This window comes from Numenius arquata, chromosome 26, assembly GCF_964106895.1.
Source record: "Numenius arquata chromosome 26, bNumArq3.hap1.1, whole genome shotgun sequence".
Classification (NCBI taxonomy): Eukaryota; Metazoa; Chordata; class Aves; order Charadriiformes; family Scolopacidae; genus Numenius; species Numenius arquata.
In genome coordinates, this window is record NC_133601.1 from 5,693,949 (window position 1) to 5,720,522 (window position 26,574).

A 26,574-nucleotide genomic window follows, 5' to 3' on the forward strand; every position below is an offset into this window, starting at 1 on the left:
TGCCAGCTAAGTTCCCTCTGTAAAAGCATCAAGGTGCACCTCGTTGCTACCACTGTAGCTGATCATGCACAGAGGAGGAGAAGGAGCCATTAAACACCTCAAGGTCCTTACGTTTTCTGTGAAGAGCTGAGAAGTTAGGCCATGCATTCCCTTAGTCACTGCAAGGATTTATGACAAGTGGCTCGTGGAGGACAGGGGCTGTCATCTGCTGTATTGCAGTGCAAGGAAGCCAAGAGAGATGAGGGACGGAGACAGACTGACCCCATACATAACACAGCACGTCCCTACCTCAGCAAGGTGGGCAACTTCTCTGCATTAATACACTCCGTCTTTCAGGTCCAGAGCAATTACATCAAGCTCGATTTATTGTTTCACCTTTCCCCAGACGCTTATTTACCTGCAGCAGACACTTCTATGCAGCAGCACCCAATCTGCTGCAACAGGCCTGAGGAAAATTTAGTCCCAATACAAGAAAAAATTATCCTTCAAATACATACTGTGTCCAAGTTGAAAAGGAAAAGCACACTTACTTTTTGATCTCCTCCTCTACTGCATTCACCCCTTCTGTCTGAGGGTTCTGGAATTTGTTAGTAGCACTTCCAAAGTCACACAGGACATAGTGTCCACGGTCGTGCAGCAGGATGTTTTCAACCTACAAGCATCACAGACAAATACAGAATCACTCAGACAAAGAAACATTTGTTTTCTTTAGATGAGCCAGGGGTTTTAGTGCCTGAAGACATATAAGGCACATCTGACATAAAAGTGTAACATGACAGCAAAGAAAATACGCATCAAAACTCTTGTCACGTCTCCTAAAATAGAAGTCAAATCGTGGAAGTGTAGATGTAACGTTGCCTTCCATCCTGCTGCCTCCCCTTCCTCCTCCTGCAAGCACATCACCTTGCCTCTACTAAGGCTACTGTGTGCTTCAGGACAAGAACTGTGTCCCGGTGTCCTTAGTGCTCAACCTCCCTGAGCTGCTCTGACTGACGGTCTGGCAGCTGAATTTGGGACAGCTGATACAAGCTGCCCACAGCTTTATGAAGGGCTATAACCCCTCGCTGTCTGGTGGGGCAGAGAGGCAGCAAACTGACGACAGCACACGTGCTTCTATACTTGATGAAATTGTAATACATCTCCAGTTCTTTGCCTGCATTTTACCTGTCACTTGGGGTCTCATTCAAACAAGCCTCAGCTTACGCTCACGCTTCAGTTGCCTGTTATCAGAATATTTGGGTACCCTGTACCCCCTAAACAGTGGTTCTATCAGCAGAGGTTCCTCCAGGCTGCTGAGATGACGATCCCTTTCTTTCAAATATTATTTGGTAGCTTGAATCAGAGAACTGAAACAAATGCCCAAACACACACCTGGGATAGATGAAAAAAAATATAAATAAAATGAGCAGAATCACTGCCTTTCACCTAAATACTCACACTTAATCATGCATTAACAAAAATCTAGCTTATGTCTACTTACAAAAACTATTTAAATGGTACACCACCGATATAAGATGTGGGAAAACCTGGGTTCAGTTTTTTGCTTTGGCAGAGCATCCCTGTATTCCAGTTCCTCACCTGTCCAGTGGCATTAACAGCATGTTCTCTCAAGGGAATGCACCCAATTGTAAATGTATTTATCTTCAATGTCAAATGCTCAGATACAATAACGAGGTAAAACATACTGCTCATATATTTAAAAAAAAAAATCACCACATAAGCATTTGCTAACAAAACCTTTTGGAAGTAGATCTCCCCATCGAGGATGATTTTTACAAGAAGGAATGAAAAAAAGGAGTCAGCATTTTAAGCATCATAAACCAGCCAAATTAGAGCAGCTGAGGGGGGAAATGCTGGCTTGAAACCAAGGGTTAAACACCACCCCTTCCCCCTCTGCTACCCATCTGCTTTGAATAAAGCATTGCACACAGATGTTCTCCCTCACGGATCAACACTGACAGCATTATTCCCTATTCCCTGCAAATACTCATCAAACGTTTCCAGAAGAATCCTTCTACTTTATCTGGCTGAGAAGTCTGATGTGACTTATCACTGAAACATCCTGCAAGTTTTGTTAAACATCAGCACCGGACTGTCCAGCAAGCAGGCGTGTGCAGTAACTTGCAGGAAAAAAAAAAAGAAGAAAAAAACCCAACCAAACAGCAAACCAAAGCACCGGAATTACTGCTGCCGACTGCCAGGCCAGAGGACACTGTCTTTTTAAAAGAGTATGGAGGTGCCTTCTTCCACTCAAACACTGGGAAAGCTGAACTCCAGTCTCCTGCCCTGCTGAGCGCTCACGGTCTCTGACGTGGCCAACACTCAGTCACATACAGACCCCAACCAAAAACCTTTAAGGGAAACTCTGAGTTGCCTTAAATTGGGTTACAGAACGTAGCTAAGCTTCTGTCTCTGCTCTCCAAAACAAATGCCTTTTTCTGCTAAAAGCTTAAATGGTAAAAACACTGCACAGACATATTGAGGGATAAGGAATAAGGCTTTAATTAGCAAAATCAACACACATTATCCTCTTGTGACAGCAACAGCGTCCAAGGCCGGTATTTTTAAGTTCAGGTAGTGATTTGGGAGGGAGGCAGGACCAAGGCACACTTTCTGCCCGCTTTCCAACACCTCCAGGGCTCTTCAGAGACCTTTCAGCTTCCCCTCCTCCCCTGACAACATTCACCATTTACTTCAGAAAACTTGTACAGCATTTCATAGCAAAGAAACGAATGCATTGTGACATCTAAGAGAACGAACCGATTTTGGCACAGGCATATTCTTAATAGGGTGGATACAAGGGTTTAACATTAGAGGACAATTTGATGTATCGCCCTCCGAACACAGAGCCATCCAAATTCCACGCAAAGGCTTGTTGGTGGCATCAGGGCAAGACTCGGTATTACAAGGAAGGGTGATGAAAGGCAGAGAGATAGCAGCACAACGTGTCTTATCACAGCACAGAGAAGTGCAACGCTAGGAGGACTCCTGCTAAAATGACAGCAGAAGAAACCAAATCCTTAACATGAGAGCACAAGCTTCTTGGTTATTTCAGAAAATAGTGAAAGGGAAGGAGAAAGATGTCTTGATCAACAACATCCTCTGGGTTGACTGACATAGTATTTTGCTGTATCCTGCTCTGTGACTGCTACAAGAAAAATCAGCCGCTCCTCTGCAAACCAGTCCTCTGCTCCTGGGACCAGACGGGTTCAGACTAGCAGAGGTATCACAGGTAGAAGCGGGAGACCTCTGAGCCACAGAAATCGAAGTTGGCTCTAAGCTGGTGCTTTGAACAGCACGAGTTATGGGACGTGAGACTAGAAAGACAAGGTTAAACGTAAAAGAAGTTGTGCAAACAACTGCCACTAGGTATAGGGTAGATGTGTAAATTGTTATCGTCAGCCCTAGATAGATTTTTTTTTTTTCCCCCCTCCCTCCACCTCACTAAACCCTGCTGCTCCGGGGTCTGGCAGTTCCAGTTTCTCTGCATAGATTCCAACTTCGAAGCAGAGACTTCACAGCCAGGGTAATAGAACAGGTAGCCATAAGAAGATTTCGCCATTTCTTCTTTGCTGTTAAAAGGCTTAAGCCAAAGATATAGGAAGTGTTCTAATTCCAGAGAAAACAGACCAAAAATAAACTTTTTAGGGAACGCCCTGCAGCAGCAATGGCCTACGAACCCTGAGGGTGGGGAAAATACCTGCAAGAACAAGTAAAGATAACCACGCAGGGCGAGCCTCCTGCCAGCAGGTTACGCTGCCTCCGCAGGGCCCGAACCAGGCCAGAGGTGGCACACGAGGGGCTTCCTAAGTTTTAGGAAAAAGTACTATCAATACAGGCCTAGTTTTGGGGCAGTCAATCAAAGCACATGAAACGTCACATCGCACCCTGTGCGGTCCATTGTTCTGCTGGAAGCACAGGGGGACAGAGAGCTCCTGAGCACCATCAGATCGGGAAGGAAAACCTTAAAAAATAAACCAACCCAGAGATGACGTGCTATCTTTTTCATGGCCTTCGCTTGCAGTCCGATGCCCACTTTTGCCTACAGGCACGCTGCTTAAAGGTGCTGTTGTCCCCAGCTGTCGGTCACTTCCCACCAGTTGGAGATTGTGCCAACAGGAGGTTGTTCTGCTTCAGGCAAAGCCTGTCGGGTTAAGTCAAAATCACACCCGCAGGCTGCCGAAGACTAGCCAGCTGCGTTTGTCTGAAAGGACTTAAAAGATTATTCATATGATCCCTTCTGCTGGCAGAGCTCTCTGGGCAGGAACCTCCAGCATCAGAGCAACATCAAAGAGCTGGAAGGTTAAAAAAAAGCCTCCGGTCTCCATGCAGCTGTCTGCAAAGTCAACATCTGTCCATTCTTCAACAGGGTTATGTTCACCCCACCAGTACACCTACCCCACGGATGCCTTTTCTGACACTCAGGACTTGCACAAAACATTTCTGGACCTTAATCTCTCTTGGAATTGTTCTGGAATTGCACCTCCCCCTTGGCATTTTTAAATTTGAACTCAAAGTCAAAACATATCTAAATCCTTAATTCTGTGTTAGTACTTAGATCTTCAATTGTGACTGGAGCTCCAGAGGTCATCTGGACAGAAATAATACAACATTCAACTGGGAAACACGTCTCAAAGCAGAGAAGAGCCAACTCTCTGACCTCGGGCAGAGCTTAACAACCAAGAGCCAGGCCTTGCAAACTTTATGGATCTAAGCACGCAGAGCGGCCAGACATCACACCCCGAGAGTCCACTTCAATTGCAGCTCCGTGTAGAGAGCAACACTCAAGATCAACTCACTAATCCAGCACAGACGTCCCAGAATTTATTCACATGCCACACAATGAATTTGTTCTTTACTAAAAACCCCAGGGATTCATCTAAAAAGGTAACAGCAGTGGTTAACATCAGTTGTAGAGGTTCCTGTTCCTAAGCCTCATCCTCTCACCCCAGTTTTTCTTTCTTGCTGCGTGATTCCCACGGACCTTAACGGCTTTAAGTCCAGGCCTCAAACTTCTAAGACTCCATAAAACACGTGAAAGCATACCAAACCCACGGTACAGTGTACCAAACCCACGGTACAGTGTACCAAACCCTGAGGATTTTTTCCCCTGCACTACCTGGCTCTCGTTGGCACGTAGGGTCAAAATTGTGTTGGCTCAATTGGCTCAAAATTGTGTTGGCTCCTACAAAACAATGGCCAGTGGCACAAACCAAACATCTGCTGAGGGCCCTGAAAACAGAACCTGACCCACAAAGCACATCTGAATTTCAAATGTACACAGGAGCCTCTTTCTTGGCCGAATATATTATTCAGGCATTTTACAATCTAGTCAAGAGGAAAGGGAACGTCTTTTTGTTTGTTTGATTATAGGCATGGGATTTTTCAAAAGCTCCCCCCGCTGGCCTAGCTCTGTTCCCAGCTAAGCACACACGGTTTTACAATGCGCTTTCATGGTCAACAGAGAGTTAGAGGCCAGTTTCAAAAGCTTCTAAGGACTCCTGCCCCAAGGCCAACATCTCTGGAGGGACCCTTTTAACGTGGATCCAGGAAACAAGTTTACAGTGCGCTTACTCCGAACTGCCTTATAACATCAATAGTATTTCAGGTGGTAGAAAGTCACTGTGAATAATTCATCAGATACGTTCTGGCACATCTCCTGTGCAAAACAGAATTATTCACAAACATTTATGTTTTTTAAGTAGATCTATAGATGGTAAACATATGGTAACCAGCAATGAGAGGCTCATTTCTTTTTTTATCTTCCAATAGAGAGAGGTATTTATGCCCACTTTTCCTAACTACTAACAACAGAAACACAGGACCGGCATTCAGAGCCTGTCTGCCGCGGCGTGGGCAGCAAACAGACACGTAAAGGAGGCCCACTCCCTGCTGTGCTACTGAAGTCCACAACTCACCTTCAAATCCCTGTGGATTATTGGCGTTTTACACTGATGCAACCTGGCTACAGCTTCGCAGGTGTCGCAGAAGATCTGCAGGACCTCATTCTCCGTGAAACCCGTCTGCAGGCGCTGGTTCATGAGGTTCACAACTTGACCTCCTGAGGAGAAACAGGCACCAAGAATCAGAGCAGGAACACAAGATGAGGTCTGGCCTGATCTAAGCCCCAGTCCTACCAGACAGGACCTGCCTTCACAGAATCACAGAATGATACGGGGTTGGAAGGGACCTCTGGAGATCACCCAGTCCAACCCCCTTCCCAAAGCAGGTCCACCCAGAGCAGGTCCCACAGGAACGTGTCCAGGGGGGTTTGGAATGTGTCCAGAGAAGGAGACTCCACCACCTCTCTGGGCAGCCTCTTCCAGGGCTCTGCCACCCTCACAGGAAAGAAGTTCCTCCTCATGTTTAGGTGGAACTTCTTATATGCAAGTTTGTGCCTGTTTCCTCTTGTCCTGTCCCTGGGCACCACTGAAAAAAGACTGGCCCCATCCTCCTGACACCCACCCTTGAAGTATTTATAGGCATTGATCAGATCCCCCCTCAGCCTTCTCTTCTCCAGACTAAAAAGACTCAAGTCCCTCAGCCTTTCCTCGTGAGAGAGGTGTTCCAGGCCCCTCATCATCTCTGTAGCCCTCTGCTGGACCCTCTCCAGCAGTTCCCTGTCCTTCTGGAACTGGGGAGCCCAGAACTGGACCCAGGACTCCAGATGGGGCCTCATGAGGGCAGAGCAGAGGGGGAGGATGACCTCCCTCCACCTGCTGGTCACACTCTTCTTGATGCCCCCCAGGATGCCATTGGCCCTCCTGGCCACAAGGGCACATTGCTGGCTCATGGGCATCCTGTTGTCCACCAGGACTCTCGGGTCTTTCTCCTCAGAGCTGCTCTCCAGCAGGTCACCCCCAGCCTGTACTGGTCCAGGGGGTTATTCCTCCCCAGGGGCAGCACCCTACACTTGCCCTTGCTGAATTTCATCAGGTTCCTCTCTGCCCAACTCTCCAGCCTGTCCAGGTCTCGCTGGATGGCAGCACATTCTCCTGGTGTGTCAGCCACCCCTCCCAGTTTGCCTCAGTCTGCTCCCCATCAAACTGTGGCTGCACAGCCAGCGCACAGGGAGTTCACGAGTTCAAATTCAAAATTCGCACCAAGCCCTCGCCAGAGGCGTTTGCAATCAGCTTACTCATCTTGTTTCATTCTCATTTCCTCGCCTAAATCCCAGGGGGGGTTGCGTATCTGCCGGCAGGCGTTTCGTCTCGGCTTGTCTTTGAACAGCACTTCAAGAGCAGCAAGTTTGCTTCTAAGGCCCACATTCACCTGGCTGTGTCCCCACTCAAATGCAATTCTGACCGAGGCACATCTTTTTCTTCTTCAAAATAAGACATTTTTGGCAGACTAGAGGAAGAAAAGTCTGAATTTGTGGCATTCACAGTCCACAAAATAGTTTGCCATGTGTAAGCAAGAGGAGGGAGAAACGGAGACACTCAAAAACCCCATACACTACTAAGTGGCACGGCTAAAGCCAGACTGGCAAAAAAATTAAAAATCCATCTGTAACAAGGGGAACTCCAGACAAAAAAAAGCAGGTTTTCATTAATGAGTCCTGAATTTGCCCCAGCTTTGAGGTTTTGCTGCTGTCAAGGCCTTTCCAAAACAATCCACACAGCGGTTCTTCCCCCCTGTCAAAACACCCTACACACACCGAGAAAAATCTTTCTGAACCTGTGGCAAAGCAAAACTGTGTCACTTCACGAGCATCAGAAACCTTCATTTTCATGCTACAAAAGAAAAGTTCAGCTCAATAAATAGCGCAGCTGTGAACATTTCACACTCAAAGCTAGTGCAGTTCTGTACACAAAGACACACTGATCTGGTTTGGAAACTGTTTGACACAAACGGAAAGTAACAAGGGGAAATCCAGCACGTAACAGCAATTCCTCTGCTTCCCCTGAAGGATGGAGACGGAGACAGAGCACCTGGCAAAAGCAAGCTATGTGAGAAATACTACCTTAACAGCTCTCCTCCTTTCAGATGGAAGGAAACACCTTAGAAAGATGGATTTTACTTCATCAGCCCAAAGCCTGGCCCAGAGGGGAGGCTCACGCAGCCGGAGGGAGGGCTTCCTGAATTGCTACGGTTCGCTCTTCCCTCCGCAGTGGGGTCTGCAACACGGAGCAGGGATTGACTAGTGCTGCCAGGCCTGTTTCTCACAACACTCCTTGTGATATTTAGGTTTAAGCTTACAGAGAGCTTACGTAATGATTCCTTCAACAAAACTACACGTAGGGTTCTTCCTTTTCCCAGCAAACAAACCCAGCACAAGCCAGACAAGATTCCTGCATCAATACAGAGCAGCAAAGAGGGCACGGCACAACAGAAAGCCGTACCGTAAACGTTTAGCATCTTGCTACAACGCACCTGGCTCCACTTAAAAGCCCAACAGTCCCAATACCCATTTCCATCAGCTGCCACCATCCGAAACAGCCAAGACTTCTGAAGTCACCTGGCCAAAACATTATTTTCACTTAACACTATTCCTGTGAGAGGCATCTGAGCACAGCACATGCATCGTTTTCCAAATACCACGTCCCAGCCACAAGAGATCAAAGGTTTGGAACAGCTGGAAAAGCCTGGAAGAACCTGACTGGCTAGAGACAGCCAAGCAAAAAGGTCAGAGGTAAAAGGAATACTTTTTGGCTTCACATTATCCATTTTGAGCTTCTTCCAGAACAATCCTAAATCAGGCTGAAGTGGAAAAAGCTTGCAATGTGACATAAAGTGAAGAAGAATTTCATTCCACAGCCTGGCAGCTTTAGAAGAGCCACTTCTTGTGCAGACCAGCCTGCAGAAAACAGCAGTAAGCATTCTCCTTCACAACAGAAAGGGTCTAGAACCACCGTGGGCAGGGGTAAAGGTGGTACCAGTCCCATTAACAGGGTCAACGTAGCCTTACATACCATCCACAGCATCAGAAGGACATGGACCTGTTGGAACAGGTCCAGAGGAGGCTACAAAGATGATCCAAGGGCTGTGAGGAAGAGAAGGCTCCGGGGAGACCTCGGAGCCCCTTCCAGTCCCTCAAGGGGCTCCAGGAAAGCTGGGGAGGGACTCTGGATCAGGGAGGGGAGCCCTAGGAGGAGGGGGAAGGGTTTGCCACTGAAAGAGGGGAGATGGAGCTGAGATGTGGGGAAGAAGTTCTTTGCTGTGAGGGTGGTGAGAGCCTGGCCCAGGTTGCCCAGAGAAGCTGTGGCTGCCCCATCCCTGCAGGGGTTCAAGGCCAGGTTGGAGGGGGCTTGGAGCAACCTGGTGTGGTGGGAGGTGTCCCTGCCCAGGGCAGGGGGTGGCACCGGAGGGGCTTTAAGGTCCCTTCCAACCCAAACCATTCTGTGATTCTATGATCCACTTCTCCACACCTAGTTTTGGCTTTGCTTTGCTCAGAATGGTTCCTTGGTAGCCAAGGAAGCGCCAGGTGTAGGAGCAGGTTTGGGTTTTTTAAAGGAAGATGTTGTGCAAGTTTCCTGTAAGTACCAAAACTGGACAAATCCACAAAGGACCAATATGTTGAGCCCACACTCACCTCGACAGAAGTCCATTAGTATCAGCACTTCCCAGACGTCACCGCTGCTCACTGAGTTTATACTGGAATCGATGTATCCAACAATGTTCTTGTGGCCAGAGAGATCCCGCTGTAAGATAAATAAATTCAAAGCATAAACCAGGCATATAGAGTAAGCAACACTTTAATCCGGTTCCTCTACAGTGAACAGCTTTCCTAGTTCTTCTCCTGTCTAGGCACAAGCTTCTGTCACTTCGGATTAATCGTCACACAAAACCTGAACAAACCTGAGATCTGTCTCTACCCGCTTTCCTTCCAGAAGGATTTGAGACAAACAGCAGAAAAACAGCCAACCTGATGAATTAACTTGTTTAGGGATCAGGCCAGGTTTTTGATGTTCCCCTAGATGGCCCAGGCCAAGCTCCCTGGAGCTGCTTCTCCTTTATGTAGAGGAGAGAAGGCAGATGGTTTGTGGTGGCCATGCACAGTACGTGTTGTGCTGACTCTTATCCTCTCCTTCCACTCTTCCACTGGCAAACAGTATCTCAAATCTTTGGATGCTCAAAAACACCCACTAAGATAATAAAATAAATTTTAACCTTGTTTTTAGAAGTATCTTATTTTAAGTAACTTGATGGATTAAAGCACAAATTCTCATATCAATGACTTATCCATGACACGTGCTAAACCTGCAGGGAAAAGTAATTTCTTTGGGACTGCAGCTTCACACACACTCCCACGCGTGACAGCCAGTCCAGTGCGATGTTCAGCTTCACCAGTAAAAGAAATCAAGATTCTGCTGTAACGTTGTAGGGTTGCAAACAGTGCAGTGAAGCGTACTTCTTTATCGCACAAAAGCTGGGAAAGAATAAAGTATTTCCTTTTAGGGACATACTGGTTCTTCAAGACAGAGATTTGTGCTTCTGATAGGATTCAGTCCAGGAGCAAGTGGACCTGCTGAGTAAGAAGGAAAGTTCTCACTCTCACTTTCCAGGTCAGCCACACGTTTCAAGGAGGCACCAAAGCCACGGGGACAATGGAAAGCGCTGGCAAGTAAAACCCAAGTAAACAAGCTTGGTGAGCACAGCTAAAACCTTTGATGTAAGATCTGATCTCAGCTTTTCCCATGTAGCATTAGCTACGGCGATGACAAAGCATGCCCAAAAGCTTCGCTGCGCTATCACACAAACTCCAGAAGTTTACTTTAAAGGTATTAACCTAATTAAAAGCTTCTTCAAAAAAAACACACTCAGAATTGCTACAGGTAAGAGCTTCTCATATGAAGATCACCTACCCCACACCTGTACCTCGTGTTGTAAATTAGCAGAATGAGGATTTTATATTTTCTTTCTCACCTCACAGTTGCTCTAAATATTCATCAATATCTTTCAATACAACTTCAAAAGTGGCACTTTCCACCTTCACCAGGCTCCAAGCAACACTAAGCAAATCTATTTGGATCATCTCAATTTTTAATTTTTTTTTTTTCTTTTTTAGAGACACCAAGTTTAAAACCACTATTAAAAATAGCTATCACATAACTCCTTGTATCCAATATTCTAGAGAAACATCCTGGGGCTTACTGTAAACACTTGCCTGTTTCGAAAGCCCAGGAAATAACTGCCCTACAAATACCGTTTTTAATTTATCAACCACAGCAACACAGAGACAACCTGGACAGGCTGGAGAGCTGGGCAGAGAAGAACCTAATGAGGTTCAATAAGGGCAAGCGTAGGGTCCTGCACCTGGGGAGGAAAAATGCCAGACACCAATACAGGTTAGGGGTGGACCTGCTGGAAAGCAGTTCCGAGGAGAAGGATCTGGGGGTCCTAGTAGATAGTAAACTATCCATGAGCCAGCAATGTGCCCGTGTTGCCAAGAGGGCCAACGGGATCCTGGGCTGCATAGGGAAGAGTGTGGCCAGTAGGTCGAGGGAGGTCATTCTCCCCCTCTACTCTGCACTGGTGAGGCCACAACTGGAATACTGCATCCAGTTCTGGGCTCCCCAGTTCAAGACAGGCAGGGAACTACTGGAGAGAGTCCAGCGAAGGGCAACAAAGATGATTGAGGGATTGGAGCATCTCCCTTATGAGAAAAGGCTGAGAGAGCTGGGACTCTTTAGTCTGGAGAAGGGAAGGCTGAGGGGAGACCTTATCTATGTTTACAAGTACCTAAAGGGTGGGTTGAAGGAGGATGGAGCCGGACTCTTTTCAGTGGTTGCCAGTGAGAGGACGAGGGGCAACGGGCACAAGCTGGAACATGGGAAGTTCCATTCAAATATGAGGAAAAACTTCTTTCCGGTGAGGGTGCCAGAGCCCTGGAACAGGCTGCCCAGGGAGGGTGTGGAGTCCCCTTCTCTGGAGATTTTCAAGCCCCACCTGGATGCAGTCCTGAGTGATGTGCTCTGGGCAACCCTGCTTTAGCAGGGGGGTTGGACTGGATGATCTCTAGAGGTCCCTTCCAACTCTGACAATTCCGTGATTCTGTGAACCTTCATCCCAATGCAAAAGATTAGAAGCTGTTGTGATACAACATCATCTCAAGATGGAGGTCTGCCATTCATGCACTGATTTGAGTTCAGAGACAGTTATATCAGAATCACCAGCCTTTTCTGATGGGGTCTAAAAGGCAGAAGACTTCAGCCCTGAACTGCAGGTTGTTACGCCATGAAGTCAAACACCCCCAACCACACTCACCTCTTCAGCTCTTCCTTTTCCCATTAAGTCATGGGGTTGACATAGGAATTTTTTTTCTCCTCTCATTTTCCTGAGACCCCTCTCTGCTTTTTCAGCCCCCGTGTTTGTCTTGTCCACAGAAACCATTTAAATTATAAATAATTCAATAGGAGATATTCACACAGCGTAACTCCAGGAGTTAGGCATTTCCAAAAGATAGACAGTTTTGCTAAGAAAACCCACAGTTCGCAACACGATGCTACACAGATCACAGGCAGTAGGTGACCGGGCTCTCGCACCATTCCACTCCCAGTCTGGGGCCCCAGTACAAAGCGGTGACTTACCATGATCTGGATTTCTCTTTTGCAGACTTGCAAGTCGTACTCATTATTGACGTACATACGCTTCAGAGCACATTTCATCCCATTGTTAGTCCTCACAAGAAACACTATCGCAAATCCACCTGCAGAAGACACAAAATCATTCTATTCGTTAACAAATAAACCTCTCGGTCCCTGCCTCCATCAGTCTTCAAGAGCACAGTGGGAAGAGGGAGGGCACTCGGTAGCTCCCAATGGAGCCGTGGTGGGAGCACCCCTCACACGTCCTTCGCTTCAGAGCTTCCAACTCTGCCTGGACAGTTATTTCTGGGAACTGAAGGGAATCCAAGGGGGCAAATCTTTACTTAACAGAAGCAAAGTTAACATTTAATGTCTCCACAAAACCAAGCAATTACACGGGTTACTTGCCCTGCCAGACAGTCCTTTGTTGTTCCACAAATTTCTGTTATGAAGAAGAAAGCTGAAGTATGAACAGCAACGCTGCCTTGGACAGAAATAAGAGCTACAGAACATCCACTGAATTACCAGAGACCTAAACTTAGAAAGCTTCCCAACTTTTGAAGCATCTAAGTTACATTGCAAAGCTGATTTGTCCAAGAAGCAGCAGAAGAAACCCATCTCCCACACATGGTTTGATGTTAGTGCTTTCAAAAAAAAGGATGGAACAAGAGGAAAAAAAATCCCACTACAATTCACTTTGTGGTCATTGCTGTTTGTAAAGTCAGGACTCCCAGAACATACTTGACTTGTTGAAGATGAAAGATCTCTGTTAGCAATGCATCAAAATACATGGGGTTTACATTTCTAGTCCTGGTCAGAAATAGGAAGCTGCTTGAGGCTGGAGGTGTACATAGAGGCATCGAAGTTCGGCACCTGGGTCCCAGAAATCAGAGTCGCATGGCTCCATGTATCCAAGAAGTGCTCCACAATGGTAAAAAGGGAAGCGCAATGACAGCGTTGATGTCACAACGAACAGCACTTCATTTGCTCTCTGCTACCTTACATTACAGCAGGTCTTTCTTTTATGCTTAAGGATTTCTAAAGAACCAGCCCAATAGTAAGTTACGATTTGGTGCTGCCGCAGCCTTCAGAAGTCCCACGATGCCAAAAGCTACAGTTACAGGCCATAAAAAGCTAGTCACATCCCAAAGACTTCTCATTTTAAAAGTCTGAGCCCTTTGGTGAATCTCATTCCTTACAAGCTGCCAGAAACCACTGGAACAAGAATACACAAATAGTTACGTTTGACATGTTTGCACATAATTATTACTACTGGTTATTTGGCACCTAAATGAATTCCTCCCCATCGTGCAAAATGTGACAGGCAAGACAGCCACATGTGGGCAAAACTTAGCGTTAAAATAGGTTGCATTTGACAACCCCAGTCTTGCAACAACTGGTGCTTACAAGCTGTTAACAAATCAAACCCCACAGCCAAAAGGCCCACTACAGCTTTTACTAAAACTGGGATTTATTGTTACTAAGAAAAGACTGAAAAAGAGCAAATGACCAGACAACACTTCTGTGTTCAAAGTATAAGTTTGTCAATAACACCAAGGCGTGTGGCACGGTTGACACGCTGTAGGTAAGGGGATGCCATTCAGACCCGGACAGGCTGGAGAGGTGGACTGTGTGAACCTCATGAAGTTCAACCAGGACAAGCGCAAGGTCCTGCACCTGGGTCATGGCAATCCCAGGCACAAATCCAGGCTGGGCAGAGAATGGCTGGAAAGCAGCCCTGAGGAGAAGGACTTGGAGGTGATGGTGGGTGAGAAGCTCAACATGAGCTGGCAACATGCACTGGTAGCCCAGAAAGCCCCCCACACCCTGGGCTGCATCCCCAGCAGCGTGGCCAGCAGGGAGAGGGGGGGTAGATTCTGCCCTGCTGCTCTGCGGAGAGCCCCCCCCAGTGCTGCCTCCAGCTCTGGGGCCACCAACAGCAGAAGGACATGGAGCTGTTGGAGCGGGGCCAGAGGAGGCCACGGAGATGCTGGGAGGGTTGGAGCCCCTCTGCTGGGAAGACAGTCTGAGAGAGTTGGGGGGGTTCAGCCTGGAGAAGAGAAGGCTCCGGGGAGACCTCGGAGCCCCTTCCAGTCCCTCAAGGGGCTCCAGGAAAGCTGGGGAGGGACTCTGGATCAGGGAGGGGAGCCCTAGGAGGAGGGGGAAGGGTTTGACACTGAAAGAGGGGAGATGGAGCTGAGATGTGGGGAAGAAGTTCTTTGCTGTGAGGGTGGTGAGAGCCTGGCCCAGGTTGCCCAGAGAAGCTGTGGCTGCCCCATCCCTGGAGGGGTTCAAGGCCAGGTTGGAGGGGGCTTGGAGCAACCTGCTCTGGTGGGAGGTGTCCCTGCCCAGGGCAGGGGGTGGCACTGGAGGGGGCTTTAAGGTCCCTTCCAACCCAAACCATCCTATAATATAATCGTCCCCATTTGTTATCAAAGCACATTTATGGCAGCCATTACAGCCCATCTTCCAAAACACCCACAGAGGGGTTACACATGCAAATAACACGCCTGTCAGCATCCAAGCTGTTCAATAAAAATCTCTCTTAGCATGTAAACCCCTTAGTTCTGCACATCATAGTTTGCCGTAGGAACTAGACCCACTGGGTGTTCCAAAGAAGCACCATTGACTTTTAGGAGCAGAACTAACAGGCAGTAGCCTGAAAGGAGGTGCAAAAGATGCAATAGAAAGTAAAAGAAAAAAAGAAAAAAAAAGAAAATAAAGTGTCAAGACTTCAATTGAAGGTCTTAAAAACTATAACCAGTCTGCAAAATGGATATTCAAATTTGGAAAACCGGGACATGGCCCCAGGATAGAGCAAGCCATTCGGATGCTGCTCACTCCTGCCAGAAAGAGTTTTAAAACCCTCCTTGTTCTGGAGGGCCTCTTTTCTTCACAGTGCTCAAATTCAGACACAAAAATAACCCGGACTCTCTCCCTTAAGCTGCTCCAAGTTGAGGATCTCAAATTACAAGTCATTTTAAAGAACTCCTAAACCCACAGCGGTCGCCTTATTGTTCTACCCCGGCCACAGTTGTCTCATTTCTGGGGAACAAATCCACACATCCCGCTGTGGTATCTTTAGCCCAAAGGATGTCTGTGCTGAAAAAAAAGCAAGGAAGAGCCCTACCTTCCACCCTCTCCCTCCTTATAACCCACAATGGAACCAGTAAGAAATAAGGGATCCATAACCAGCACTGCCTCCCCAGTCCCTATTTTCTTACCACATTATGCTTCTTAAAATCACAGGCAAGATCAAGTTTCGACTTATTTTAATTTCTGTACAATATTTCCATAGACCAAATTCTAAAGAAAACATTAAACAACAATTTTCTTTTTTTTTTTTTTTCTTACCGAGTCCCAGCCATCATCCAAACTTTTTGGGAATCACAAGACTTTCCCCCCCCAATCCCAATGAGAAAGTCAGAAGTGGTCCCTCAGAAGCCTCCCCTCCTCTCCAGGGGTTGTTCCCTTCCCACAGCTCCTCCCAGCAGGACACTGCAGTTCTGTTCACAGCACTGCGCTCAGCAGAAACAAACATGAGCTGAGCAGCAAAAATAGATCAATTAAAACTTTTTTTTTAAAAAAAAAACCAGACCCACTAAAATCAAGGACCTTTTTTTAAGTCTCTGCTTCAGCTGAAGTGGGACTGGGACCTCTTCAGACCAACTGCTAATGTCTCATTAGCAAAGTTTTGGGCAAGGTACCTTCCCTCTCATCTAGATCCTATACTAATTAACAAAGTCACTCCTTGAGCACCCTCGCTAGAATATGTACATCATGCTATTTTGCTTACAAGCAACCAGGGCCAACTGGCAAAGAAAACTACAGTCTACGCAATGGAGAACATCACTAAACCACCCCAAAGCTCAACTGAAAGAATCATAGAATCATAGAATCGTCCAGGTTGGGAGAGACCCTTGGGATCATCGAGTCCAACCATCTACCCTACTCTACAAAGTTCTCCCCTACACCATATCCCCCAACACCACATCTAAACGGCTCTTAAACACATCCAGGGATGGTGACTCAACCCCCTCCCTGGGCAGCCTGTTCCAATGCCCGACCACTCTTTCTGTGAAAAATTCTTTCCTAATGTTCAGTCTAAACCTACCCTGCTGGAGCTTGAAGCCGTTCCCTCTCGTTCTGTCATTAATTACCTGTGCGAAGAGACCAGCACCAACCTCTCTACAGTGTCCTTTCAAGTAGTTGTAGAGAGTGATGAGGTCTCCCCTCAGCCTCCTCTTCCTCAGACTAAACAGTCCCAGCTCCCTCAATCGCTCTTCATAAGATTTATTCTCCAGGCCCTTCACCAGCTTCGTTGCCCTTCTCTGCACTCGCTCCAGCACCTCGACATCTCTCTTGGATTGAGGTGCCCAGAACTGGACACAATACTCGAGGGAAAGAGGAAATTTAGAATCTAACAACCTCAAAAAAAAAAAAAAAAAAAAAAATTAAGTCAATGCTTTCTGATACAAGACTGCAACATCAACACAGGGACCTGACAGAAACACGGCTCGGACCATCTTCCAAACGGAGAAGCGAGAGACAGATACGTCAGACCGAGCCACACATCCACGGAAAAGGAAGCTGGGACATTTGCAGAGTTGTCACAGGAAAATGACATCCTCATGTCCTCCTCTCTCTTACCTTTAACACCTGCAAACTTCAGCCGACACCACCACACACGGCAGCTGTGCAAAATCATTTAACTTATTTTGTCTGCAAATACAACTACCAATTGGTTACTTTATTATTCAGCTCCCACTGACTGCAGATTAAAGCATGACAATTTTGCTACAAGTCAGAGCAGCGTGCTGCCCTCCAGAGAAAACAAGTATTGATTTCATCAGGGTACATACAGCAACTTTACACAGCAATCTACAGTAAGCGACTTTGCCATCAGAGAAGCAAAATTTGATGATCCACATCCATTAGAGAGAGAGCTGCAAAGCTTTACTTCCTCAACAGGTAATAAATACGTCACCCGCTCCGACTGCCTCAGTTAAACCAGACCACAATATTCCTTCCAAATTACAGTTTGCTGAACCCAGGTTTTGACCGTACCCAGGATTCAGTCCAGAAAGGCACAACGTAACCAAGAATGTCTACCTTCCCTCGGGCAGTCATTCCATATTTAAATCAGAATAGGTGTGAAAAATGCCACCCCAATTTGAATTTCTCTGCATTCATTATACCTTCCGCTGCTAATTGGCTTCAGCGCTCCCAGTTTCACATGCAGCGAACGGGATTGCAAAACACTCGGCGAAACTGCAGGAGGATGAGGGAAGCGGAAAGGGATGGAGGAAGAGCACGAAGAACAACAGCTTCTCGCCACACTCCTCATACACAAACAGCTCTAGAAATAGAAGATCCAAGTCCACGAGCAGGACACGGGGGCCAATTTTAACAATACAGAGAACTCACATCTGCAAATCGGCTCCCAAAGGAAGCCGCAGGCGCTCAGGTGGGGCAGAGGAACCAGGCCATGCATGCATGGCACACGTATTGACAGGAATGGGCCTCCACCGCAAACCAGAGCTACAGCGGGAACCCGGCCCCTTCCAGGCTGCAGGTCTTTCAGGACAAGCTCTGAGCTGGAGCTGTAGGTCACACTGCTTATAGGTTTCTCATACCCAAACCGCTGTGTATCTGAACGCCTGGGAATGGCAGTGACGCCTTCAGTGCTCTGTCCCCAGACCTAGAGAGATTTCTTTTCACGTTTCTTGTGCACAGGAGATGATTTTGGAGCTTTGGTCCACCCTTCACCTCCAAAGTCCCTTCCAAGTTTATTACTGACTGCTCAGGAACTGCCCATCCTGCTACAGAAAGTGGCACACGCTCCCCTGAAACTTGCTTTGCAAAAAACGTTAACAGTGAGCCCGTATCATTTTAAGGCTAGGGCTTAAGGTGCATATTAGGTTACAAGCTAATATACCTAGAACTTTTTGAAGCACTTAAAATTGGCAACTGTGGCCAACACCTCAGACCTGGACAGGCTGGAGAGTTGGGCAGAGAGGAACCTGATGAACTTCAATGAAGGCAAGCGTAGGGTGCTGCACCTGGGGAGGAATAACCCCCTGCACCAGGACAGGCTGGGGGTGACCTGCTGGAGAGCAGCTCTGTAGAGAGGGACCTGGGAATCCCGGGGAACAACAGGATGACCATGAGCCAGCAATGTGCCTTTGTGGCCCAGAATGCCAATGGCATCCTGGGGGGCATCAGGAAGAGTGTGACCAGCAGGTGGAGGGAGGTAATCCTCCCCCTCTGCTCTGCCCTGGGGAGACCCCATCTGGAATACTGGGACCAGTTCTGGGCTCCCCAGTTCCAGAAGGACAGGGAACTGCTGGAGAGAGTCCAGCGGAGGCTACAAAGACGCTCAGGGCCTGGAGCATCTCTCTGCTGAGGAAAGGCTGAGGGACCTGGGGCTGTTCAGCTGGAGAAGAGCAGCCTGAGAGGGGATCTCATCGATGCTGAGCAATAGCTAAAGGGTGGGGGGCAAGAGGATGGGGCCAGATCTTCTCAGTGATGACTGAGGACAGGACAAGGGACAACAGGCACAAACTGGACACAGGACATTCAGTCTCAAAATGAGGAAAAACTGCTTTACATTGATTTTGAGGGTGCCAGAGCCCTAGAAGAGGCTGCCCAGAGAGGGTGTGGAGTCTCCTTCTCTGGAGATATTCCAAATCCGCCTGGATGCGTCCCGTTGTACAACCTGCTCTGGGTGACCCTGCTCTGGCAGGGGGTTGGACGAGATGGTCTCCAGAGGTCCCTTCCAACCTCTGCCAATCTGTGATTCTCTAACATTACCGCCCTGTCAGACTCAAGAGCTACTTTCAGCTTCCAGAACCTCAGGCCACAACCAACTTCTCCCTCCTTAGTCCAGCCCAACCCCCAACTTTGCTAAATCTGGGTAAAGTTGAAAGGAAATAGATCAAAGACAAATTGACAAGCGATTATTACAAAGCACTGCCAGATGCACATTAGAGACCATTTACTTCTATTTTCAGCGAAAGGCAAGCAAGACAACCTTTCCAACAACCCAAAATTGCCAGCTCTAATGCACTATGCCAGCCCCAATACAACAGAGAGAGGTGCCAGGATTTGTGTAACTCCAAGGCAGCCAAGGTCAACTCAAGGGCCCGTGCTGCCCCAGCGCAGGGAGGTGGCTGTGCCACACGTGGCCGGGGACAGTGGGTCACACACAAGGCAGAGCTTAGAGGCAAAGTAATCCAGGCACTGGGAACATCCTCACGTCAGTGCCGGTAGAGCCTTTTTTCCAGTACGCTTATGGGAAGCAAAAGGCAAGAGACCAGCCCGGGCTTCAGGTGCGATGGAGCAAGTAAATCTTTGCAAGCACCAGAAGGGAGAGAAGCAAGAACTAAGCCTGAGAGGCAGCTCGGAGAACAGTTCTCCCATCATTCATAAACAGGCACCTGTGATTTAAAGTTCTGAAGGAAATTCAACTCTTTTCCTATACAAGCCAGCAGAACCTAAAATACCGCTCTCATCATTATAAGATATAAGAGGTGATTTGTATGCTCACCCTTAAGACATATTACCCGTGTTGGATGGGGAGTGTGCAGTCAGTACTGCGATCACCATCAGCTTAGAGCCAGCAACAGCCAGAGGTCTCTTGGGAAACATCACTGTCTTTTACGCTTAGGCCTGCATCTACCTCTTCAACAGCGTGGGAACATGGTTATCTTCCTACACGCTTCTGCCCTGACTGTTGTTTCTTAGGTTAAGCTGGGAAAAAAATGGGAAGTTGCAATTATCTCCAGTCAACACAGATGCCAGAGCAATTTTCCATGCAGGTTTGTGTCCGTGTACTGGCCAGTTTCCAGCGCTGGTAGTTATATTTTCAGCCCTTCTGTAATTTCAGCAGGATGCAGAACTCTCCACAGCCAGGCAAGCACTGCTAAAGAAGGTAGAAGCAGCCACCCAAAGCTGCACGTGATCCCCTCTCTCAGCTCCTCGCAAGGTAAGAAGATAGCACTCTGCTGCATTTAAGTGACTCCTGTATTGCCAGCCTGGAATCCTCTTGCAACCAGCAAGTCACAGGCAGCCAGCAATGCCAACCGCAAACCAGCACGAGATGCTGCTTCCAAGCAAGTTGCCCTCACTAATGCTGTTATGGTGAGGACGTTACAGAGAAATGAGTTGCTCCTTCCACCACCCTTTTGTGATAAGCTCTTCCAGAGCCACCTTTCACTGGTGAATATATAAATTAGCCAACCTCACCAAGTGCTGCTGCAGCAGATGAACTATATGCTGAACACCACACACCTTACCCTTCATGGACACAACTGCCCTCTGGCATGGCTGAGGCCCACCTTGTCCTGCTGGGACAGCACCAGAGGTGGTGGGGAAACCATCAGGACCCCCTTGCTACCAACACAGTCACTGTATCTTCACACACAATCACCTGTTTGAGCTGAATTTAAGTTCTGCTCCAGCTCTTCACCCTCCCACATCAAAATCACAGAAAAATATGGGGTAGGAAGGGACCTCTGGAGATCACCCAGTCCAACCCCCTTCCCAAAGCAGGTCCACCAAGAGCAGGTCCCACAGGAACGTGTCCAGGCAGGTTTTGAATGTCTCCAGAGACAGAGACCCCACCACCTCTCTGGGCAGCCTCTTCCAGGGCTCTGCCACCCTCACAGGAAAGAAGTTCCTCCTCGTGTTTAGATGGAACTTCTTATATGCAAGTTTGTGCCCATTTCCTCTTGTCCTGTCACTGGGCACCACTGGAAAAGACTGGCCCCATCCTCCTGACACCCACCCTTGAAGTATTTATAGGTGTTGATCAGATCCCCCCTCAGCCTTCTCTTCTCCAGACTAAAAAGACCCAAGTCCCTCAGCCTTTCCTCGTGAGAGAGATGCTCCAGGCCCCTCATCATCTTTGTAGCCCTCTGCTGGACCCTCTGCAGCAGTTCCCTGTCCTGGAACCAGGGAGCCCAGAACTGGTCCCAGTGCTCCAGATGGGGCCTCCCCAGGGCAGAGCAGAGGGGGAGGATGACCTCCCTCCACCTGCTGGTCACACTCTTCTTGATGCCCCCCAGGATACCATTGGCCTTCTTGGCCACAAGGGCACATTGTTGGCTCATGGGCATCCTGTTGTCCACCAGGACTCCCGGGTCTTTCTCCTCAGAGCTGCTCTCCAGCAGGTCACCCCCAGCCTGTCCTGGTCCAGGGGGTTATTCCTCCCCAGGGGCAGCACCCTACACTTGCCCTTGCTGAATTTCATCAGGTTCCTCTCTGCCCAACTCTCCAGCCTGTCCAGGTCTCGCTGGATGGCAGCACATTCTCCTGGTGTGTCAGCCACCCCTCCCAGTTTTGTATCATCAGCAAACTTGCTGAGGGTACATTCCATCGATCAGATGGAATATTCAGATAGTATATATCAGATAACTAAACAGCAGAGCAGGGAATAGCCATCACTGCAGGCATGTCTTGTGCCTGCCAGACAACAGCCTCCCACAACATGCCCGGTTTGTTCGTGCTCAGCCAAAATATAGTGACTTCACCTGTAGCCAGGTAGCATTTGAAGCACCAACTCAACACAGCACTTCACCCGAGTTAATCATAGTCTGGAAGAGGCCGCCCTGGATTCTGTCCCGGACACACAGTAAAGCAGGTTGGATTTCACAGGACCTACAGGACTAAAGGCCTTTTCACAGGTCATCAGTGCTCCCAAAACACATGGCATTTTCTGCATTACCCTGCTATGCTAATCCACTCCCCTCTGCAAGAAACAGCAGGTATGCGAAGAAAATAAAAATAGCTTCATCCAAACACAATTAGGCAGAAGACCTTTAAAAATCCACGCTGAAGGTACCTCCCAGAGACATTAAGTGCTATTTACGCAGGAGCAAACAGGACATGTACCTTGATCTCCCAGCTGCACATTTGAGCTCTGCAATAACAGCTACAAAAACATCTCCACCGATGGATGTGTCTTCCTCCACAAACATTTTCAAGTTTTGTCTGAGGTCACATCACTTTTTTCCAAGGCTGCGTTGCATAACCCAAAGGCAGCCGGGTCTGAGGAGGAGGAATCGCTCCTCTTTTTCAGTGAAGTTACTCAAATCATTGGGCTTGAAGGAGCCAACTATCAACTCATCAATTTTAAAAAATAAAATAAAATCACTGCTTCATTTTGGCTCTTCTCCATCACCCTTCTACAAACAGATTAACAATATCCAGCATTACCATAGCTCCTGATAAACGTCCTGGATGCCACTAAAAACTTTATTCTTCAGGGGTGAAATTCTTTCCTGAGCAGGACAAACAATGCCTGTGGTTTTCCACTGAATTGTTTCCAGCTTTCTCTGTTTCAGCTCTATCTCATCCACCTCCAAGCTCTGCATGCAAGACAGCCCACTGTGCTTCAGTACTGAAGCTGAGGGGACAGCCAAGTGCTATTCAGATGTCCCCAACAACTGCCCTAGGAATATCTAGCCTCCAGGGACAGCCAGCAAGGCATTTTAAGCTCTGGTTGTGCTAGCAGGCACTTAATTTTAAGTGCTTTGCTGAACCAGGCACAGAGCCACTCCTCATCTGCACAGTCCAAATACTTATTGATTCTTATCCGTCAGGAATTATGTCATATTTTGTCTTATCTCAGAAGCCGGAAAAACTTCCTTAGCATTTACTTTCCAAAGTACAAGGGGCAGGCTCACTTAATTTTTAAGCTTCCCCTCCCCAAGTCAGGGCGCTGTGATCTAGTTACAGGAAAGCAGTATCAGGCCCCCCTGCACAAGGTGTTTGCCGCTCACCATTCCCAAAGCTTTACTAAAACACAGTTCCCAGCACTTATTTTCCCCCCCCACTGTTGTAGCCTCAACCCGTGATGCACAGACACTGCACATTGCCCATCGCTGGGCAACACCAGAACCAGTCTCCCCATCCTGCACCTCTCACACCTCTCTCTACCACTCATTTAACAACAAAAAAAAAAAAAAAAAAAAAAAGAGCTTTTCCATAGTTGCATATACAAAGTACTCATTCCTGATCATAAAGCACCAAAATATTGGGGCATCTTTTCCAGGGACAGAGATGGCTTCAGCAAACCTCAACTTTGGAGACAGTTACCCTTCACCACAAATTAAAAAGGCCAAGGAAAACACTTTGGGCAAAGTTAAGCAATACAATAATCTGCAATTATTTTAGACAATGTCCAAGTTCAACTAACGTTAGCATCGAGCTCTGCAAGTACATCAGGGAAAAGTGCTCAGATGTGCCAGTGCTGCTCCCCTACTGCGCTTAGTGCTAGTTTTCAACAAAGGTCAAGGAATAACCCAGTCTCAGTTCTCCCCACCCATAAATCACGGATGAAGATGGACCAGTGACTCATCTGTAGGACGGGGAAAAAAACACCAAGGTGCCCAGGGCTCCTCTCCTCAGACCCCACTGGGGCTGCTAAGCTGCAGAGACCTTCAGCGTTACTGCTAGACAGCGTTCCTGTACTCACAACACACGTCTCGCTGGCGAGAGGAATCTCGTCCAGCAGCTCCTATGAAAAGCACCAGAGGCAGCCCCGAGAACACGGCAACGACGGGAAGGAAAGCAACGGGCAACTGTCCCTTGTTGGTCACATCTCGTGTGTGAGGATCTTGTGCTACCCTCCACACAGACCAATATTTGCTGGTTAATTTTTATATGGGCTTTTTATTTTAATTATAGTTTCGCTAGTCAACTATGATGGGCGCTAGGATTATAGTGCTATTTTTGTCAGTGTTAATCTGCACTAATATATTCTTTCTGCTGTCTTTTATTCCCCTCTTCCATGGTCCAGCAGGAGGGCACTCCTACAGCATAACCTGCTAAAAACCGTACAATTCCAAATCCCATTTTTTCCCCCTTTAGATGAAACTTCTCCATCACTTCTGAACTCTTTGTTTCCAGAGCAGGATTTCACCCCCAAATAAGTTTTCTGTTCCATTATTACCCCTTATTATTACCAAATGCACCCACAAACTGGGACTTGTATTGTGAAGTGCTCTGCTTTGATACCTAACAAGGAATTGGAATGTTCACTGCGTGTTGGTTTTTCTGCTTTATGAAGCATCTACAACACCCTTAAAGTTAGACAGAGATGTCAGCATTAACACCTTTAAAGAAAAATACAACAGCTCCCTCAAGATTTGTTTTTAAAGTGGTTTGAGATTTAAATAAGAGGCCACAGTAATGAGGCAGACCTTGCACTAGGGCTATAATATCCAAGATCTCAGCTACATCATGGAAAGTAAAGATGACACCGGTACAGTCTACAATTTACTGAGTTCAGCCTGGAATGTCACCTCTGCTCCCACTTCCTCGAGGTGAAGATTGCCGGAAACACAAGCAATTTGCAAACAAATCCTCTGTTCATGGACTTAAGAAGGGTGATACTAGGTTAGGGAAACCTGCGATTAACAAAAAGGCAAAAAATTAAGAACCTGACCAAAGAACACACAGGTGAGTGTGACAAAATGCTACTCGTATCAGCAGCGTGAAGCAAAGGCCCTGTACACACAGCTCACGTCCCCGAGCTCTGCCTCGCAGACACCAGCTCTGCAGGCCCTCTCCAGAAAGCCAATTTGTGCTGGAAGGGCACCTTCAGGTGGCCAGAAAACACCCCTCAAACTGCAGCATCTCTTAGTAAGAGGTAGTAGCAAGTCATCCCAACAGGATGGGTCCCTTGGGTCACAACAACCCCAGGCAGCGCTACAGGCTTGGGGCAGAGTGGCTGGAGCTGCCCAGCAGAAAAGGACCTGGGGGTGTTGGTCGACTGTCGGCTGAACACGAGCCAGCAGTGTGCCCAGGTGGCCAAGAAGGCCAACACCATCCTGGCCTGTATCAGGAACAGTGTGGTGAGTAGGACCCAAGAGGTGATCGTCCCCCTGTACTCGGCACTGGTGAGACCCCACCTCGAGTACTGTGTCCAGTTTTGGGCCCCCTACTACAGGAAAGACATTGAGGTGCTGGAGCAGGTCCAGAGAAGGGCAACGAAGCTGGTGAGGGGTCTGGAGCACAAGTCTTACGAGGAGAGGCTGAGGGAGCTGGGGGTGTTCAGCCTGGAGAAAAGGAGGCTGAGGGGAGACCTTATCGCTCTCTACAACTCCCTGAAAGGAGGCTGTAGAGAGGCGGGGGTCGGTCTCTTCTCCCAAGTTACAGATGACAGGACAAGGGGTAATGGCCTCAAGTTACGCCAGGGGAAGTTCAGGTTAGATATTAGGAAATATTTCTTTACTGAAAGGGTTATCAGGCATTGGAATGGGCTGCCCAGGGAGGTGGTTGAGGCACCATCCCTGGAGGTATTCAAGAGAGGAGTTGACATGGTGCTCAGGGATATGGATTAGTGTTGGGTGGTGTGGTGGTGTGTGTGGTGTGTTGTGTGTGTGTGGTGTTGTTGGTTTGTTTTTGGTTTTGTTTTTTTTTTTTTCTTTCATTGGTTGGACTAGATGATCTTAAAGGGTCCCTTCCAACCTAGGTGATTCTGTGGTAATTCTGTGATGCGACTGAAGGCTCACCCAGAAACCTCTCTCATTATATTTTGGGTACAGCACAACATATTACCAACAGGAAGAAAGATTTTTAGAGGTTTCCCAGTACTGGCAGGTATCACAAAGGGCCCTGACTGGTGCCAAGAATGCAGTCTTAAAAGCAAACATTAGATCTGTTACTCACAAGCTTGCTTCGGTCTGGTGAAAGATTAATCACTGATACAGTCGACCAGACTTTCTTACACCCTCTGCTTTTTTTAGAAGGCAGCAGGAGGTCATCTGCTCCTATGAAGTCTGCAGGCAAAGGGGCACTTCAGCTTTCCCCGAGCAACAACACCAGACTCACTGCAACTAAACAGATAACCGCAGGATCACTGGCACGGCCTCCGGTATTTTCTTCCCTTTTCATGGTCATGTCCACCTAAGCAGCATCCAAAAAAGGTGAGCGCTTTGGGCCTTCAAAGTTCTTTTCTCCCTCCAGCGGTTTTATAGCTTTATGACTAACATATAAAATCTGCATTAAAGAGAGGATTTTACTCTTGCCCCAGTGGAGT

General features: G+C 47.7%; 1 protein-coding gene across 1 annotated transcript in view; it reads right to left on the bottom strand.

Annotated features, from left to right (window-relative positions):
* Positions 1-26,574, bottom strand: part of AAK1 (AP2 associated kinase 1) — a 79,713-nt gene that overhangs the window by 37,530 nt on the left and 15,609 nt on the right. Inside the window, exons 2-5 of the mRNA XM_074164100.1 lie at positions 12,531-12,649; positions 9,533-9,641; positions 5,919-6,061; positions 531-652 (exon numbers count right to left, since the gene is read on the bottom strand). Of these exons, the coding sequence (XP_074020201.1) occupies positions 531-652; positions 5,919-6,061; positions 9,533-9,641; positions 12,531-12,649 (493 nt within the window). The remainder of the gene's footprint in view (positions 1-530; positions 653-5,918; positions 6,062-9,532; positions 9,642-12,530; positions 12,650-26,574) is intronic.